The 20,833-nt window shown below is 36.1% G+C and overlaps 1 protein-coding gene across 1 annotated transcript in view; it reads left to right on the top strand.

Moving 5' to 3' along the window:
- Positions 1–20,134, top strand: part of LOC306863758 (FRAS1-related extracellular matrix protein 2-like) — a gene marked incomplete at both ends in the record, with an annotated part of 72,497 nt that extends 52,363 nt beyond the window's left edge. Inside the window, 19 exons of the mRNA XM_079407299.1 lie at positions 3,144–3,293; positions 3,874–4,083; positions 4,250–4,447; positions 5,548–5,712; positions 5,916–6,098; positions 6,350–6,480; positions 6,565–6,723; positions 9,853–10,156; positions 10,345–10,476; positions 12,749–13,080; positions 14,835–15,027; positions 16,361–16,465; positions 16,601–16,627; positions 16,724–16,851; positions 17,041–17,175; positions 17,490–17,616; positions 17,759–17,946; positions 19,345–19,491; positions 19,628–20,134. Coding sequence (XP_079263425.1) covers positions 3,144–3,293; positions 3,874–4,083; positions 4,250–4,447; positions 5,548–5,712; positions 5,916–6,098; positions 6,350–6,480; positions 6,565–6,723; positions 9,853–10,156; positions 10,345–10,476; positions 12,749–13,080; positions 14,835–15,027; positions 16,361–16,465; positions 16,601–16,627; positions 16,724–16,851; positions 17,041–17,175; positions 17,490–17,616; positions 17,759–17,946; positions 19,345–19,491; positions 19,628–20,134 — 3,521 coding nt within the window. The remainder of the gene's footprint in view (positions 1–3,143; positions 3,294–3,873; positions 4,084–4,249; positions 4,448–5,547; positions 5,713–5,915; positions 6,099–6,349; positions 6,481–6,564; positions 6,724–9,852; positions 10,157–10,344; positions 10,477–12,748; positions 13,081–14,834; positions 15,028–16,360; positions 16,466–16,600; positions 16,628–16,723; positions 16,852–17,040; positions 17,176–17,489; positions 17,617–17,758; positions 17,947–19,344; positions 19,492–19,627) is intronic.
- Positions 20,135–20,833: the final 699 nt, after the last annotated feature.

Here is a 20,833-nt window from a genome sequence, read left to right as displayed (position 1 = left end):
AAACATAAAAACACTGTTTATGCTTATTGATTATGGTAAAATAGTCCAATTATATTATTATTTTTATTTAATTTTTTACTTGTCATTTGTTTTTGTTACATGCCTTTATTTAGTAGCTGTTATTTAGAAAAAAAATAAGGTTATTTTATTATAGTTTAATTTCTGGAAACAGAATCTATTGATCTACAATAATAAGGAGCAGTCATGGTTTCACTTCAAATCCCACAGCTCAGCTATGCTTAATATGCAAGAATATGTCACAAAGAAAGATTCTACATGCCAAAAACACATTTCTGATGTCTCTTTTCAGAATCAGCTCCTAGTTAACAGTAATTTCTTATCTTATTTTCCCTTGAAGTGTAAAAATAGCTTCAGTTTTTGACAGATACAACTAAATATTGCACAAGTCTCAATGCTTCCCACCTCCTTTTCGTTAGTTTTCTGAAAGATGTTTCACAAAGCTGTCAAAACTGCATAAACCCATCCGCACTCCATGCTGCTGACAGACGCGCTAGCGAGTTCAAAATCAGAGAACACACAGACTTTTTATCCGTCACCTGAAGCTTTAAAAAGCTCTGACAGACTCGTGGCCGAGAACAGGCTCCCGGAAATAGACGTGATGTGCAGAGGTTTTGATTGGAACGGGAGAGATAGCCACAAATATTTGCCAATATAATGAATGTTTTGTATGAACACTAGCTACTTTTAATAGCTGGAATATGAATCTAATGGTGTGGTCTAATCGAAACCGTTTGTTTAGACACCTGGATATGAATTATCCCTGTGTGCCTATATCCATATGGACTTGATAATTTGCAGCTTTGTCTAATTGTATTTTCTTCATAAAATGTAATCTTTTGCAAGTTTGCTCTCTGTGGTGCAGATGCCATCATTCATCTGCTTTGAGCATGAATCATCCCTCATTAGCCCTACTGAGTATGATAACGCTCGGATGATTCAGCACAGTTCATGTATGCTGTGATAAGTCCTGAAATGGGTTTGCTTGAAGCTTCTGCCTGTGTATCAAAATATAATGCCGCATGAGATTTTACCCTGAGGGGCTTTAACCTTCAGCTTCACCCTGCGTCTCATGCGGCTGTGAAAATTTCAACACACTAATTCTTTTTTAATGCTTCCCCTCAACAATTGAATCATTTTAAAACATCTTAACCAAGAATAGTTTGTGCTTTAAAAAATGTCTCAAGCTGTATCTAGGGACCAGAGTGTTTTAGAGACTTGGTCCAGTAAGAATTCACCTTGCAACAACATGGCAACAAATGTTCAGAATGCCTTAGCAACCAAATAGCAACACCCTTGAAATCACTCACAATGCTTTTTTCTTGGGCAATTGCGAGAAAATTTGAAGGATTCACTGTCTTAATGTCAGCGTTTTAAATAGTCAAGCTCTGATGTACAGAAATGATTGATAATTGCATATTTTTGTCTCTAATAATAGTGAGTTAGAAAAATGTGGGATTAGTATGTTTACACAAGCCAGAATCCAACACATGTGTTATTATTAGTAGTAGTAGTAGTAGTATTTAGTATTATTATAGTATCTATTACTACAATTTAACTAAATAATTTCTAATAATAATAGCTATTATTTTTAGATTTTCAGTTAAGTTTTCTGTCACTTTAATTGTAGTTTTAGTGCTTTTGTCATTTTATATATATTTCTGTGTAGTTGGAAGCCTGTTTCGGTCACTAAATAAAAAATAAAAAGGTAATCATTACTTTTTATCTCAGAAGTGTGTGATATAAACTCGAATTTGTGAAAAACAAAGTCAGAATTGTGAGAAACAAACTTGCCATTCTGACTTTTTTCTTACAAATTCTGACTTTTCACAATTCTGAGAAAGTCAGAAATCCAAGTTTATAGCCTATCTCATAATTCACAATTTATAACATTTTTTTACGTGATTCAGACTTTATATCTCGCAATTCTGAGAAAGTCAGAATTGCAAGTTTATATCATGCAATTCTGAGAAAAAATAATAATAATTACGAGATGTAAACTCATAATTACAAGAAAAAAAAACGAGTTAAAAAGTCACAATTACCTTTATTCAATGGCAGAAACAAGCTTTCATGTAGCATTAATTTTTGTTTAAATTATTTTATAGTCTTTTTACTTGCCAAGTCAACATTTCAAATTTGGCATTTGAATTTGAATTTTCTGTAAAAAAGTTAATAAATATTTTGGTCTGTTAGTTATCAGAGACATACAGAAACATTTACAAAATGTTAGTTCAGGGCAAGTATTATTGGTATTTATACTTTGTATGCTGAATAAAGATGAATCTATCCAGATTAAACCCTGCAATTTGTGACCTGATCTTATGTTTGGAGTGTGTTCTGAACAGAGAGATTACAGGCATTTCTTTGTAAGTGGCTTCCTGTAGATAATGTGAGATGACAGCTGTTGAATCCCTCTCCCAGGGACCTCTGCTCTTAGATGCCACGGGTGAGAAAAACACAAACTTCCATACAAGGTGTCAGTTTGTTGTCATAGAAACCGGTGTCCACTGTTCAGTCTGCAAACTGAACATTAGTGTTTAGATGCTGAATCTGGTGGTTATGAAACAGAGCTGGTTTTAGCTGTCATACAGCTTGGTAGGAGGTTGATTTACTATTATGTATACATGATTTATTCAAGTTTTTTTCTCTACTGTTACAATCAAATGTAAATAATAAGGTGTTCTTGTGTGTCAAAGAATAAAAAAGGAGGAGGAAGGTTGATTTCGAGGGTTGGTACATATACATATAGGCTTCCTGTGGTCACGGAATATACATCTGAAAATACCACTTGAATTAATAAAATCTTAAAGGTTTTTGCAGGCTTACATATTTTCATATCCTTCAAAAGAGGGAAGTTATGTTTAGTTATTAGTTTAAAAGTTCTGTTTAGTTATGATAAAGGGATATTGTAAGAAAACATTATAGTATTAAACATAAATAAATGAGAATTTAACCGCAATTAAATAAAGAAAAATAACAGGATAATGTTTATTAAATAAAATAAACCATTTTTGTATTTTATTGATTACAAATGACTGTAAGAGTCATGGAAAAATCAATTCATTGAAATTCATTATTCATGGAAATTTATGTTTGTCTCTTTGGCTTATTTTCCCCCACAGCTCCTGTGTTCTATTTTGACAATCGGGAGTATAATGTCGATGAGAGCGACGGCCACATTGAAGTCCGTGTGTGGAGGACAGGGACAGATCTTTCTAAAAAGGCTACGGTTACTGTGAGGTCCCGCAAAACAGACCCAGTTTCTGCCGAAGGTGTGTGATACCGTTTGATTTTCACAATAATCCATCCTTTTTCCCATCCTCAACCAGCACTGTTACTCATTTCATACAACATGCTATCCTAACAGAGGTCATTTATATATAAGAAATGTAAAGCTTTTTTTTTTTGGTATAGTAATCTTGACTTGTTTTGGAACTTCTACAAATTAGTAAAAAAAATAAATAAGTAAAAATGTCCTCTTTACTTGTTGTCTCTTTCGTTTTTCCCTGCAAACAAACTAGAATGGCCGAGGTTATTTCATCAATGTGAGACTTATCAGCTAGAAATATTGAATATTACGGCTAAGTCCTTGAACAAGTGACGTGTGGCATCAAAAATGCCGCTAGGAGTTGAAATAAAATAAAAAATCTCTGTTCATCCGAGTTCTCTGTGCAGCCAACCAAAACTTAAGCTGTAAGCTCTATACTGTACATCGATTCCTCTAAAAAAAAGCCGAAACAGCAGTCTCTCTGAGAGAGGATTCATCAAAAGTGAGGCTCCTGTGCTTCTGCAGTTAAATATCGTCTGACCTCTCTCTGACCTTAGCCTTTTTTCTGTGCGTTCATCTTCTAGCGGGGGTGGACTATGTGGGAATCAGCAGAAACTTGGAGTTTGCACCGGGTGTGAGTATGCAGACGGTCCAGGTCACCATCCTGGATGACCTAGGCCAGCCTGTTTTGGAAGGGACAGAACGATTTGAGCTTATTCTCCGGATGCCCTCCAATGGAATTCTGGGAGAGCCAGCGAAAGTCACAATCTTTATCAATGACTCCATTTCAGACTGTGAGTATTTCACTTTTTTCTAACAAAATTGTGACTGTGACGCATCCATACGCTGTTTCATAGACTTGGCTGTCACCTACAGCATGAATATTACTAGTTTTTGTCCTTGATGTGGAGGTAGACTGTTATATTAGAGCGTTTGGATTTGTTTGTTCTCTTTCCTCAGTGCCAAAAGTGCAGTTTAAACAGGCTGTGATGACTGCAGAGGAGAGTGAAGGTCACATCACTGCAGTGGTACACCACAGCGGAGACATCAGACACAAGTCCACTGTACGCTGCTACACCCGCCAGGGCTCTGCACAGGTGGTGTCCGACTTTGACGAGAGACCCAACACTGACACGTCCATCATAACTTTCTTGCCCGGTAAATAACCTTTTACTTAAGATGGGAAATGGAAGGAAGAAATGAATGAATGGACAAACAAACGAGTGAACCAGAAAACGAATGAATTATTAAACAAACACATGAAATTAATGAATGAACGAATGAATAAATAGATTAATGAACAAACTAACCAACAATGAACAAATTAATGAATGAACAAACAAACAAACAATGAACAAATTAATAAATTAACAAATGCATAAATTAACAAGCAAACAAATGAAATTAATAAAGGAATGCATGAATTAATGGACAAAACAATAAAATGAATGAATGAATGAATGGGCAAACAAGAAACAAATGAATTGATAAGCAAGCAAATAATGAATGAATGAATGAGCAAACAAAGCAACAATGGACAGATGAATGATTGAATGAAGGAATTTATAAATAAATGAATGAACATATGAACTAACAAATAGTGGAGTGAATTAAACTTGAATTGACAGTTCAAAACAATTTCACACTTCACCTGTATTAGTCCAAATTCAAGTGAAATATGCAAGTTATTGTTCATTTTGTAAGTTTGGATGTGGATTGGGGGAATATAACTGAATAAAAGAATGAACACAAAAGAAACAAATAAATGTACAAAGAATTTAATGATAAAAAAATCGAATAAACAACTAAATGAACGATTTTAGATACAAAGAAATGAATGACTGAAGAATCAAATAAACTAACAAATATGAGTGAATTAAACTTAAGTTAATCAGTTAAAAAAATCACACACAAGTAAAATATTCGAGTGATGATTGTCTAAGCTAGGATGTGGAATAGGGAAAATGCAACTGAATAAATTAACAATCAAACAAAGGAATGGATGAATCTACAAAGAAATGATGAAAGAACAACTGAACATGCAAACAACTGAATGAATTTAAACCTAAAGTTAAACAGGTAAAAATCATAAACTTCACTTGATATCAGCCATTCAAGTGACATAAACATTTGTCCAAAAAGGAGGTCATGCTTTGTTTAATTGCACGGCGTTGTCAGTTTCACTTTTTTTTATGAATTTTTTTAATAGTAAATAAACGTTGAGGTGGATTTTTTTTCATTCATGTTTTGGTCCCCAGGAGAGTCTGAAAAACCCTGTGTGCTGAAGCTGGTGGATGATTCGATTCATGAGGAGGAGGAGGAACTGAGGCTGGTTCTGGGGAGTGCGAAGAGCGACTCGCCGTACGGAGCATCCATAGGCAACCAGAATGAAACCCTCATCAAGATCAAGGACAACTCTGACAGTAAGAAAGAAACAAAAACATTTTTCATCAAAGCAGCTTTCATTTGAAATACACGTTAGATGAATATTAAAATAAATACCTGACATTTAGGTTCAGACTTCTAGAATTTGTAAACTTACTAAACAGATTCTCTTTTGGCTAAGAATGTTTTAACGAACAAAAACTCCTCAATTCTCATATGTCTTCTCATCTTCTTCTCTCAGAGCCCATCATCAAGTTTGCCGAGACAAAGTTCAGTGTTAGTGAGCCAAAAGAGTCGGGGCAGATGACGTTGGTGAAGATCCCTATCCGCAGGACAGGAGATGCTTCGAAAGTGTCCCTGGTGAGGGTGCACACGAAAGACGGCTCTGCCATATCTGGAGAAGACTACCATCCCATCTCCCTCGGTGAGGCTCCTGGAGGCCAGAACGGGTCATTTGCATTTTGAATATGCCGTATCTAATTATCCTTTGTAGATTGGCAGGTGGCTCCAAGCTGCTTCCACATGCATGAATTTCCTGTCTACATCAGGTTATATAGAGTTCAGGATGCAAATGACAAATGCAATCAGGTGTGGAAGCATTTAGGAGAAGAAACGTTAGGATGTGTTTATCTTTTAGTGGATGTAATCACATGTTTTGTGTGTGTGTGTGCGCAGATGTTGAATTTAAAGCTGGTGAGATTGAGCATGTAGTGGAAGTGGAGGTTTTGTTTGATGGCGTAAGAGAGATGAGAGAGGCCTTCACTGTCCATCTGAAACCAGACGAGAACATGGTTGCTGAAATCCAGGTAAGAAATGTTCCCTGTGGTACGTATCTGGAGTTTAATGCGCAGTTTATGTAACTTGAAAAACTATGTCGCTCATGTTGGCAGATGACTAAAGCCATAGTGTACATTGAGGAGACCAACAGTATGGCTGACGTCACGTTCCCTTCACTACCTCATGTTGTGTCACTGCTGCATTACGATGATGTCAAAAGAACCAAAGAAAATGCTCACCCACCCGCTGGATACCCTGTCGTCTGCGTCACGGTATGTTTGTCAGAAGAAAAAGTCTGTTAGGAACATTTCCCAACTTGTGACCAGCGTCATTTATATATTCATTTTAAAGGCATTTTTAATGCTAATTATGTGGTCGTTTTTATCAAGTTTTTAATAGGTCCTTGAAGTACAAGCGAATGAAAAAAATAAGATTATAATGATTTTTCAAATCTTAAGCTATAAAAAATGTAGTAATGTAGGCTTCACAGTGATTGTGCTTTTCTTAAACCATTAGGACTTGAGAAAGAGCACAAGAAACAAACAATGTTTAATCTTTCAAATCCTCCGTGTTGTTTCCTGTGATAAATGCTTAAACAGACATCTGTTGTGTGCAGAACTTTGTTGTGTGGAAGTACTGTGATGATATCACAGAACAGTGATGGTAAAACTGTGGTAGTCTAATATGTGTATATATTTTAGACTATTATATAGTATTATATAGTGGTTCAATGCATTATATTGTGGTCACAGATCGGATTAGCCTATTTATTCGGATAAGCAAGAAAAAAAATATTTAAAGCACAATGACAATGGCGTGAAGGGTTTTTGACATAAGCTAATTTTATGTGTGCATACAGTGGATATAAAAATTCTACACACCCCTGTTAAATTGCCAGGTTTCTGTGATGTAAAAACATGAGGCCAAGATAAATAATTTCAGAACTATTTCCACCTTTAATGTAAACTATAACCTGTACAACTAAATTAAAAAACAAACTGAAATCTTTTAGGAAAGGTGGAGTAAAAATAAAAAACTGAAATAATGTTGTTGCGTAAGTGTGCACACCCTTAAACTAATACGTTGTTGAAGCACCTTTTGATTTGATTACACCACTCAGTCTTTATGGGTATGAGTCTATCAGCATGGCACATCTTGACTTCGCAATATTTTCCCACTTTTCTTTGCAAAAATGTTCCTAATCTGTCAGATTGCGAGGGCAGCTCCTGTGCACAGCCCTCTTCAGATCACCCCACAGATTTTCAATCGGAATTAGATCTGGGCTCTGGCTGGGCCGTTCCAAAACTTTATCATCTTCTGGTGAAGCCATTCTTTTGTTGATTTGGATGTATGCTTTGGGTTGTTATCGTGCTGAAAGATGAAGTTCCTCTTCATCTTTCTAGCAGACGCCTGAAGGTTTTGTACCAACATTGACTGGTACATGGAACTGTTCACAATTCCCTCCACCTTGACTAAGACCCCAGTTCCAGCTGAAGAAAAACAGCCCCAAAGTGTGATGCTGCCACCACCATGCTTCACTTTGGGTATGGTGTTCCTTTGGTGATGTGCAGTGTTGTTGTTTTTGTGCCAAACATACCTTTTAGAATTATGACCAAAAAGTTCAACCTTCAACCTTCCTAAAAGATTTCAGTTTGTTTTTAATTTAGTTGCACAGGTTATAGTTTACGTACATTGACGGTGGAAACAGTCCTGAAATTATTTATAAATTTTTTACATCACAGAAACCTGGCATTTTAACAGGGGTGTGTAGATTTTTTTATATCCACTGTATAGGCAACTCAGTATTTCCACGCTGTCTGAAACATGTCTCTATGCTTATGCGCGCTTTGATTGTGAGCAAGAACAGTGCGTGAGTATCGAATTGAGCTCTCTTTCGTTTCTTCTTCTTGTGGTTTAAAATAGTTTGAACGTGTAAATTGGCTAATTAATTTGCGAATCACGTGCGTGCCAGACAGTAGGGTCTCGTCCGTACATATCATGGATCAACTGCAATCCGTTTAACCCCTAATATATGACAGATCAGAGCAATCTTTAATTTACTTATTTAACATGAAATCATCAAATTGCTACTCCATATCAATCGCATACAACGAAAATACAGAATAATAAGAACAGTCATTAACACACAATAAATAACAGTGTCATATCTATACACATTTTTCCCAGAACGTTCTTGCGACCTGGTAGCTATTCTTCCACGGCCCGGTAGTGGGTCAGGACCCGGTGTTTGGGGACCTCTGCTGTAATGCATTAAATCTTTGTTTTCAAAAATAATAGTAACCAAAGTTAAAATGCATTATAATATTTGAAGGTTCGATTTTCATGTGTTTTAATGCAGTTTATGCTTTCTAAACGTGTAACAATGAATAGATAAGTATTATAATTTATTATAACTACAATTACATTTACAATTATTCATGAGATCATACAATGCCTTATAAGATTCATTACAACTAAGGCATAATTAATACACTAAAACTACTTTTATAATTCATTATAAATAAAGGCTTCAATTATAGAGTTACCATATTATATTATATTATATTATATTATATTAATTATATTATATTATGTACACTCTTAAAAAAAAATTGGGTTTGGTGATTTATTTTTTTTTTTTTTTAAATATCAACAATTGATCAAAAATACAGTAAAAACAGTGATATTGGGAAATATTACTACTAGGGCCGGGACTTTAACGCGTTAATTTAGATTAATTAATTACACAAAAATAACGCGTTAAATTTTTTTAACGCATTTTAATCGCACTTATTTTTGCACCGCGGAACGTTTCTCACTGGATGAGTTTCGGCGGACCGATTATACTGGAGCACCAACTAGCATTCAGACAAAAACAAACCACAGTGAACATGGACAAAGAAGCTGATGAGACCGCTTTGGTTGGCCCTGTGGATGGGAAATTTAAAAATCCATATGAAAAAAACTTACTTCTCACTGTTCTCAGGTCAAATATTTATATGCGATTAAAATGCGATTAATTTCAATTAATTAATTACAAAGCCTCTAATTAATTAGATTATTTTTTTTAATCGAGTCCTGGCCCTAATTACTACACTTTATTATAACTGTTTTCTATTTTAATATATTTTAAAATGTAATTCATTCCTGTGATGTATTTTCTCACGACTCTTCGATGAATAGCAAGTTCAAAATAACAGCATTTATTTGAAACAGAAATCTTTTGTAATATTAAAAATGTCTTTACTGTCACATTTGATCAATTTAATACATCCCTGCAGTGTAAAAGATAATAAATCTACTTGATTTTTTTTTATCGAATAGCATTTTGTATTTTAAAATGTAGTTTTCATTGTCAGATTTTTTTTTCTTGTCCTTGTTTATTTCTCTGACTTATCCAGGCTTGCAATCTCAAATATCCCGACTATGACAAAACAGGCTCCATCTGCATTGGCGAACACATCAACGATACACTGACTCGTTACCGATGGCTCATAAGCGCCCCCAGTGGTCCGGATGGCGTCACCAGCCCCATGAGAGAGGCTGACTTTGAAACCTTTTTTACTTCCTCCAAGATGATCACCCTAGACTCCATTTACTTCCAAGCGGGTTCTAGAGTGCAGTGTGCGGCCCGTGCCGTGAATTCTAACGGGAATGAAGGGCTGGAACTGAGCAGCCCCATTGTGTCTATTAGCATGGAGGAAGGTGAGCCCGAAACCATCACGTAAAGTGGAATCATATAAAAATGCTTTGCTTTGTATAGCAGCACCAAAGAACATTATGCTCTTCCTGAGCTGCTGGTTATAATATGCCATTTGCAATGTGGAATTAGACTGTCAGTAGGTGGTAATATGCTTGAAGTAATGTTTCATGTCTTTGATGTTCCTGGGCAGGGATGTGCCAGCCACGTAAATTGGGCACAGTAGGTGCTGAGCCCTTTTCTGCCAAACTGCGTTATACAGGCGCTGAAGACCCTGAATATGCCAATCTCGTCAAGCTTACTGTCAGCATGCCCCACATAGACGGTGAGAGAATTATTTCCCCTCTGACTGCCAGGTTGTTTGCTTAGTTCAGCCCCTCTGAGAGAAACCCCTCTCACATATCCCCTTGGGAAAAAAGCTGGCATTCTTGTAGGTTTTATGCATTATTTGCTGTCAAAACTAAATATTACAGCTCTCTTCAAAAGCCTAAATAAAAGTCTGAATGATGCATAAACATGAAGTGTCATGTTACACATTTGCCAACAACATTTTCCATCAAAATCATGTTTGTCTTCCATCAAAATGATTTTCTGGGAAGAAAATAATAGAAGGGTGCAAAGTATTTTAAAGTATTTAGTGGGAAAATTGTCACTAGTTTCATGCCAGAAATCTAGGCCATTTGACTAAATATGTAACCTTCCTAACCAATCAAAAGCTGTTTGCTTTTAACTATGTTTCCATAGCGTTCCTGCAATACAGTGACACTACCTTTACTGCAGGCAAAATGTGCAATTTAACGATTATGAAAAAAGGAATATTTTATCATCATTTACTCACCCTAATGTTGTGACTTTATTTCTTCTGTGGAACTCAAAAAGATACACTTTTGAAGATTGCCCAAAAATGGAAAGCTATAAAATATTAATTTACAGTGTTGTTTTTTAGATTGTCCAAAACAACACTATAAAATGAGCCCATATAACTCATACACTCCTAAACTTCTAAAACCACATGGTAGCTTTGTGTAAGGAAAAGATGAAAATTTAAGACATTAATAAACGAAAATCTTCCTGTCTGCAGTAGCTCTCAAATCACATTTGCGCTAACATTTAAGTATACTGTAGGTTCTAATCCAAAATTCTGGGATGAAACACTAGATGGCGCAGTCCGATAGGTCTAACTCAATCTGACATAATGATATCATTATCACATGTCACAGCTGATTGGTTCTCTCCTGTATTGGTAGCCAGTAAGCTCGACATTTAAATACTGCAGAAACCCTCCACCTTCCCCAGCTCCACCTGTATAGATCTGCTACGGGGTGATCATGTTATATTTGCAGCAGCAGTATTTCTTACATGCTCACAGCAGCATGTTGCGGATGTATTGGCAGTAGCAAGTCTTGGTACTTAGTAGTATCATAGCAGATCTATTCCGCCAAGACCAGACAGATTATCATTGTAATGTACATTTACCATGCCAATCCTTCCAAGAGTTGTCATGACAGCAGTGGCGTGCACAGACCTCCGGAAGGGCAGGGGCGAAATGGCATTACGCGGGCACAATTGTGGACCGGGGGTGGGTTGTCTTTGGTGCGGTATGGGTTTGGTCCCCCTCGGCTAGGGATGGGCGATATGGTAAAAATATTTTTTTTAAATGTTTTTGAAATATCTTTTTGATATTTTGATAAATCAAAATTTTGAAATATTTTGAAGAATGTGGAAAACCAAACAGTTGCTGGTCCACAGTGACTTCCATTGTATTTTTTTTCCTACTGTTAAAGTCAAGGTGGACCAGCAACTGTTTGGCTACCCAGAATCTTCAAAATATCTTCTTTTGTGTTCAGCACAAGAAAGAAATTAATACAGGTTTGGGGCAACATGTGAGTGAAAAAATAATGACAAATTACATTTTAGGGTGAACTTAATTACAGTCGGCAGCATGTTTAGTAGCCTACTGTCCCTTTAAGACCTCCATACATCTAATATACAGGCATGCATCCGTTTCTCTCAGCTGTTTACTTTCATTTTAGACATAACCAACTGAATCTATACATAAACCTTGTGTGTTTTGACAGTATTAGCACAAAACATAACTTAGTTCAGTAATCAGGAGCTGTTTGACGGGTTTTTTATCTAGCGCGCTTTGGGTGTATTTGCTCAGAAAAAGGCGCTCGTCACGGCATAACAGAAATGTGTTTCAAAACTAAATTTGTGCATATGGTTTTAAAGCATAAAGAAAATAGCGCATAAAAGTCAAATTAATTACTTTTATGGTATTTTTAGTTGTTTTGATTGCTGATATGTTGTTTAGAAAAGAGAAGCATGCACATTCTTCAAAATACCTAAAGTAAATAATAACATCAGACAGGAACATAGTGAGCAAATTATAACAACATTGTCATTTCAGGGTGAACTATATCTTTGAATAGTGTCAGGTAATGCTTCTAAATCTCATAAGATTCAGTTTTGAAAGATTCGCATTTCAGTGCTATAGCTTATTTTTAGTAGAGTGACATTCATCTCAACCGATGCAATATTGTGAAAGTGATTTTAGTTTGTTAACTGTCCTGTATTTTCTATTTGGTGTGCTCCAGGCATGCTTCCTGTGGTCTCCACTCGTGCACTGTCCAATTTCGAGCTGACTCTGAGCCCCGATGGCACTCGTGTGGGAAACCACAGGTGCTCCAATCTGCTGGACTTTAATGAGGTGTCCACACGCCATGGATTTCTAACCAAGGCCACCCGGAATATCGAGAGTGTCGGAGAGACTCTGCCGTATCAGTACAGCCCTGTCCTCAGAGGCCAGACCACTCTACGCTTCTACAGGAACCTGAACTTGGAGGCCTGTCTGTGGGAGTTTGTGAGTTATTATGACATGTCTGAGCTGCTCACAGACTGCGGGGGAACAATCGGAACAGATGGGCAGGTGAGACGTCGCGGCCGCTTTTAGAATCCGCTGAATTCTAATGCTTAGTGGTTCATAAATTGAAACTGTTCTTGTCCTGGAGCTAAAAGAACGCACAAAAAAGGATTCCTATGTTTGAGAAGACAGATATTCTGATTCCTCCTTTATCTCATTTGTCATTTATAGTTTTAGACAGATCATAGCAAAACTCCATTAAAGATGAGTTCACATTGTAAAAGTGGCCCAAATTAAAAAAAAAATCCTTGTCGTTCACAAGATTGGGGGTCAGTTATTATTATATTAATTATTCAACAAGGAGGCATTAAAGTGACAAAGACATCTATAATGTTACAAAAGAGTTCTATTTTAAATAAATAATGTTCTTTTGATTATTCAAAGAATCCTGGGTGGAAGAAAATATCATAGTTTCCACAAAATTATTAAGTAGCAGAACTTTTTTTTTAACATTAATAAAAATAAGAAATGTTTCTTGAGTAGCAAATCAGCATATCAGATTGATTTCTGAAGGATCATGTGACACTGAAGACTGGAGTAATGATGATAACAATTCAGCTTTGCCATCATAAGAATAAATTACATTTTAAATATATTAAAATAGAAAAAGAGTTATCTTCAATTGTAATTTTATTTCACAATATTAATATTCATATTATATAATTAATTAATGTTAACATTAATTAAATCTAACTCAACATTCCAGATAACTGCATGTTTGGCTTGCCTTAAAAAAGAAGGAACTACACTATATTAAATATTACACAGAATGATGCCAAATTAATGTTAATTTAAAATAAATTAAAAGCTATAATGAAAACTGATTTAAGCAGAAAATGAGAATTTGGTGTGGATTTAGCCCATAATTTCCTTTACTTGCTTCATTGTATGTGTTTGGTACCAGTCATCTGCTATACTACACAATGTATAGAGTGGGAACTAAATGTTTAAACAGAACACCCAAGTTTAACTTGATTAGCACCTCTCCATGAACACACGTCTCCATAGGTAGGTTTCTTCCTTTGAACTGTTTCTTTGTTTTCCTCTATTATTATGCACAGCACTTAGTGACATCCATAGCTCTCTTTGGGTTTTATTTCTGCCACACTCCTGATTGTTCTCAATAGAGGAGGAGATTGACTTCGCCATAACCCGTTGAGATTTTGTATTCATTCATTTCATTTCACAATTTGTGCTTAAATGGCTCCCCCTCCTAGTCTAGCATCTAAATGTCTGAATGATCTGTTATTACAAAAATAAGCCTTAAAGTCTGCAACAGCTCCGTAAAACGAGACATGAATTCAAAACACTTCATCTAAAGGATGTGCTCGGTTCCTGCTGAGGATATTGAATGGAGCTGGTTGAATATGAAAAGCCTGGATCTTCTCTCCCTCAGGATGGGAATTTGACAATGTTCATGGGGATTTTTCTCGTCTTGATTAAACCCAGTCCAGCAGGTGTTCAGACTGGCCTCATTACTGAGGAGCACTTTTTTATAGCCTGGTATTTTGATTATAATTGACTATGTAAATTAGCAAATGTTTCATTCAATCAAAACAGATTATGCTTTGAGGCAGCTAATCTCTTCCTCTGACAAAATGCATCCTGGTTTATTGATGAACTTTACTTTGACTAACAGCCAGTGCTGATTAGTAGCAACCTCTAGTGGAGAATTGGGCTCTTTTTTTTAATCTTAAAAATCTTTTTTGCAGTATTTGTTGCTATTCATCTTAAATATCATTTGAATGTGTTTTTGAAAGGTGCTGAACCTGGTGCAGTCATACGTGACCCTGCGAGTTCCTCTCCACGTCTCTTACGTGTTTCATTCCCCTGTGGGAGCAGGAGGCTGGCAACACTTCGACCTGCATTCTGAGTTGCGGCTTACCTTTGTTTATGACACTGCCATCTTATGGAGGGATGGAGTCGGCAGCCCTCCACAGGCAGAACTGCAAGGCAAGTTGTGAATTTATGTGTTAATAAATAAATAAATAAAATATGTGATTCCTTAATTAGGGGATGTTTTATCCCCCACAGGATGAGGAAAAATAATATAATTTTTAAAAATAATAATAATTCTAGTTTTAAAAGATAGATTATGATTGCTTTAAAGGTAACACTTTACAATAAGGGTTTATTTGTTAACATTAGTTAACATGGAGTAATAATGAACCATTTTTCTACAGCATTTATTAATGTCATGTTAATTTTAACATTAACTAATACTTTTTTCTTTTTTTTTATCCGAAGTTGTATTTGTTAACATTAGCTAATGCACTGTGAACTAACATGAACATTGAACAATTATATTTTTACTAGCTAACATTTAAGGTATAGTTCATCCAAAAAATGAAAATTCTGTCATTAATTACTCACCCTCATGTCATTCCAAACCCGTAAGACCTTTGCTCGTCTTCAGAAAACATTAAGATATTTATGAAATCCAAGGGCTTTCTGACCCTGCATAGACAGCAACACAACTACCACTTTCGAGGCCCAGAAAGGTAGTAAGGACATTGTTAAAATAGTCCATGTGTACAAAAATACTGACTGACAGGGAAGAGAAGAATTGTTGAATAAATTAGTCTTATTTGCGCACAAAATATTCTTGAAGCTTCATAAAATTAAGGTTGAACCAATCATGTCACATTGACTATTTTAACAATGTCCTTAATACCTTTCTGGGCCTTTAACGTGGTAGTTACATTGCTGTCTATGCAGGGTCAGAAAGCTCCTGGATTTCGTCAAAAATATTTTAATTTGTCTTCAGAAGATGAACAAAGGTCTTGCGGGTTTCGAATGACAGGAGGGTGAGTAATTAATGACAGAATTTTCATTTTTGGGTGAACTATCCCTTTAATAAATATTAATAAATGCTTTATTAAATAATTTTAGTAGGTTATAGTGTTATGCATTGACTTATGTTAACAAGTGGGACTTTATTGTAAAGTGTTACTGCTTTAAATATTATACTGTCTCTTAAATGACTTTTTCCTCAATTTTAGGAGTGTTGATGTTAATTGGCCAGAATTTCTCTATTTTTGAATTCTATTTTCCCTTCTGCAATAAATGTTTAATAAAAGTTAAATCAGGGCAATCAGCGCGTTTTCTATTAATATAAAATAGGGGAGCACATCTCTGCCAAATTCTCATATTCTTGAGATGATGTCAGACATCTAGAGACATTACAGAACTAGTTCAGGATTTGGAAATTGGAACTTTAAATGGGAAGAAGTCATATAATATTTAAAATGAAAAGATAATTACATTGGACATATTTTCTCTGCAGGAGCTTTATATCCAACCAGCATGAGGATTAATGAGCAGGGGAGGCTTGTGGTGAACTTTCGCACAGAAGCTCGCTTCAGGGGGTTGTTTGTAGCGGCACATTCTGGTACGTTTTGGCATCTCTGAAATCGTATTAATTATAATTGTATTAATTATATTAATATTAATAAATACATCAACATTTGTGGAAGGAAAGATTAATATTTGAAGATGAATTAACTTTTTGCCTTATTTCCAGCAGCAAATTTGAGGGGTCAGAAGACTGCAGGTAAAATCTAAATATCAGATCTCTCTTCTTAAATGGTTTATAGAACAAATGCATTGACTTGATTAAATTAACTTGCTATCTTGCCTGATTACCCAGCATCCCCTGTGAAGTCTATTGTATTGAGTGCAGACCACCCAGGCTTGAACTTTAACCTCACTCTGGTTAGGACTGAGCCGACCTACAGCCAGCCTGTCCAGCAATGGATGTTCATTTCAGACTTTGCAGTGAGTTGATCTCTCTTTCCCCACTTTGTGGTTTTAAGGACATTTCTGTTTACTTTTTGTGATAAACAGTTCTGGCGGTGTTGAGTCGCCAGTTGATGGCCAATGTAAAAGCTGTTTGCTAAAGCAAAATCATTTGAGAAAAACTAATGTGATGTTAAACTTGTATGCCTGTGTGTCTGTGACCTGCAGGTTCGTGATTATTCAGGAGCATACATAGTGAAGTTGATTCCCTGTACAGCAGCGATGAATGTGGAGTACACCGTTCCTCCGGTCTGCAACCCTAGAGAGCCGGTTACTTTTGATCTTGATATCCGCTTTCAGCAGGTAAACTAGAAAAATATTCTGTCAATAAAGCAAAAATTAAATACATTTTCAAATTCAAGCATTTTATTTCAAATGTTCTTTCTACTTGTTGATTATAGAATTTGTAATAGAAAACAAGTGTATTAAATTTGAAAAATGCAAGCAGGCTCTATTGTGTGTGTGTGTGTGTGTGTTATAAGTAAATATAATTTTTTTTATAATTTTATAATTAATCAGTTGCTTGTATATCAGAATGAAATATGTATTTGTGATGTTTCTTATCAGTTCAACCTGAGGCTCTTGTAAAGAAGTATTATTGTGTTTGCTTTCTTTAGGTGAGTGACCCTGTCGCGGTGGAGTTCAGTCTGAACACACAGATGTTCCTGTTGTCTAAGAAGGCATTGTGGTTGTCAGATGGATCTATGGGCTTCGGTCAAGAGAATGATGCGGCTTTCTCTGAGGGTACGTCTAACTGGAACACCTAACTTAATCAGTTCAAGAGGCTGTGTGATTGAATACAAGTCAAATGATCTAATTAGTCTCTCATTTTAAATTTACATTTCCTGTTCTGTGTTATGCTGACACTGAGCTTGTTCTCTTCAAGGTGACACAGTCTATGGACGGGTGATGGTGGACCCTGTGCAGAACTTGGGTGGCTCTTTCTACTGTAACATTGAGAAGGTGTATCTGTGCACTGGCGCTGATGGATATGTTCCTAAATACAACCCTGCCAAGTCTGAGTTTGGATGCCTTGCAGACTCTCCATCCCTGTTGTACAGATTCAAAATTATTGTTAGTATGTTAGCAGTGTTGTTAGTGTTAACTAAAACTGATTGTTCAATGAAATAAAGCTGAAATAAAATAGAATTAAAATATTAGATAAAAATTTTATTAGAAAATGTGAAATGTTGGCAGCTAACTGAAATTAAAATAAGTTATAAATGTATAGAAATAATACAAAAATAACAATGTATACTGTATAAGTCTTCTAAATAAAACATATGCAAATATATAATATATATTTCTATTTAAAAAAAATTGACAATATATTATTTGTAAAATTATATTTCATTTTATATATATATATATCAAATCAATAATCACGATTAATATATAACAATTAATTATACATGCGCGTACTGTGTATATTTATCCATACATATATATTTAAGAAATATATGTAATTTATATTTACGTATAATATAAATCGTATTTAAATATGAAGATACATATATACATGTAAATATTTCTTAAATGTATACATGTTTGTATGTGTATTTATATACATATAAATATACACTGTACACACACACATTATGTAAACAGAAACTTTTGGATGCGATTAATTGATTTGACAGTACTCTATTTAACATAATTTATTTAAAGGTGGGGTAAGAGATTTTTGGAAGCCAATGTTGATATTTGAAATCACCAAAACAAACACGTCCCTACCCCAAAAGGGTCTCGCCCCTATTTTGATAGCTTCGGCCCACACATACGTAGCCTACGCAACCCAGGCAACGATTAGTTCAGTGAAACAAAGCAAAACCAATGTTACACCGTGGCCACAGAAGACGCGAGTGGCGCGACAAAATACTATAGAAGTCATTATAATCAGTGATGCTGTGCGGCACGACAGATCCCCGACAGAAAACTGCTACCGGGTTATATTTATGACGTACTGACACAAATTTCAAATGATTTTCAACGGTCGCTTTATTGTGTCCAGTGTAGGCAGACTTTAGCTGTTGCAGCGTGCCAGCGTCCGGTGTAGACACGGTGTTACTCACCTATTGAGAAGAAACAAAGCAACCTCGGTGTCCGATCGCAGGCCTTCTACTCCTTGAGTTCTCTCCAGCGCTGGAGAGCTGATCTGATATTTCACACGGGTCCTACTTCTTGCCTTATCGTTCCGCAGACGTTTTCCGCTTTTGTTTTTTATCCGCCATCTCTATCTTTCTGTCACTCGGCTGTTCACTGAACGCTATCATGAGTAGACACGCCCCTTACTCATGATTGGCTACAAGTTTGTTTTGGTACGCGTCCCCGTTTTCTAAAGCGTTTTTAAAAAATTACATACCCCACCTTTAAGCGGTCTGTTAAGAACTGTTTCTGAAATTTTCTGTAATGTTTGTTTGAAAAAAAAAAGTCTCATTTGAAAATGGTCCCATGACTCCACCTTGCCTCTAGGACAAAGCCCAGCCTGAGACTCAGGCCAAGAGTTTTGGAGATGTGAGTTTCAAGGCCCTGCTGGCTGTAGATGACCCCACTGCCCTCTCTCTGGTGAAGCAGCCAGGATCTGACGGATTCAGGCTGGATTCTACTCCTCTTTTCCAGGTCTAATCTTTTTGATGGTTTATTAGTTATGGTATGAATATATACAGTGGCGTACTTCCAATCTCTAACATCCTGTTCTGGATACCTGTCATTTACAAAGTCAACTCAAATCCTCTATTATCCTTCTGGTCTCTAGGTGGCAGTAGGAAGGGAGTGGTTCATTCACACCATCTATACTGTGCGTTCAAAAGACAACGCCAAGCGTGGCATTGGCAAACGAAGTGCAGAGTACCACTCAATAACATCAGGTGACCTTGTACCAGCGGAGGCCAGAGGACGCTACAGACGGTCCAACAGAGAAGTCCCGGTCCTGGCGGAGGAGATCGGACCTGAGAACAACCGAGGAACGAATATCATGCACATTGCTCTGGACCGCAGCCGTCGGCGCTCTGCATCTGGGGAGGAGCTGTTTGCAGATGGACAGTCTCCACGGGAGCTCAGTGGACAAGGAGCGGAAGAAGATGCGGTGACTGTGGCAGGAGCCGTCGTGGGACTGCTTCTCACCGTCCTCATGGTTATAGTGTTGGCACTAATGGTTCGCTCAAGGCGGACGCCTGTGAAAAAGGCCCTAAGAGTCTCGTCCAGTCTGCAGCCTGTTATAGTTAGAAGTAGCCTTGATAATGGTGACAGCTCAGAGGTCTGAAGGACTAATAGACTACTTGGAGACTCTACTGTTCTCCTTTGTCATACATGGGATCAATTTGTTTTCTTTTCTTTGTTTTAAACAAGTGCCTCTGACAGGTTTTATCTTACGGAGAACTCACAACCCAATTCATCACCAGCCCAAAGAAATCATTTTAAATTACGTTTTATGTTGTAACTGAATTTTTGCTTGTCCAATAATGATTTGTTGAGGTTTACCCAGTGTTCAAAGTTCTCAGGGGTCCCAATAGTGCCCTATCCACTTTTTTGGAAGTAGACTAGAAAGAACGAACAAACTAACTTAATTCATTCTTTAAATATTAACCATTATAATATTATTTTATGCCAGTGGATATATTGATAGAAACAAAATTTAATTTGGTTCCATTTTAGTTCCATTAAATTCCAAAATTAATTTTTTGAATCCAAAATAAAATATTAAATAGAATAATTGTAGTAATAGTAATAATAACAATAGAATAAAATAAAGGACCACTCATTAGAGGAATTCATTTTTTTCCACTCATTTATTTTTTTTTTTATGTAAGGAAAGATCATAATAATAATTTAAGTTTGGCATCTTTTTCAAGAGATTATTATTATTATTATTATTTAATAATAATAACCATAATTATTATTATTGTTGTTGTACCCTAACTTTTTTACCTTTCATTAGTTGTGAATACAATTTTTTTATGGC

This window comes from Barbus barbus (assembly GCF_936440315.1).
Source record: "Barbus barbus genome assembly, chromosome: 45".
NCBI lineage: Eukaryota > Metazoa > Chordata > Actinopteri > Cypriniformes > Cyprinidae > Barbus > Barbus barbus.
Note: the sequence above shows the minus strand (reverse complement) of the source record. Positions and strands in the feature narration are given on the sequence as shown.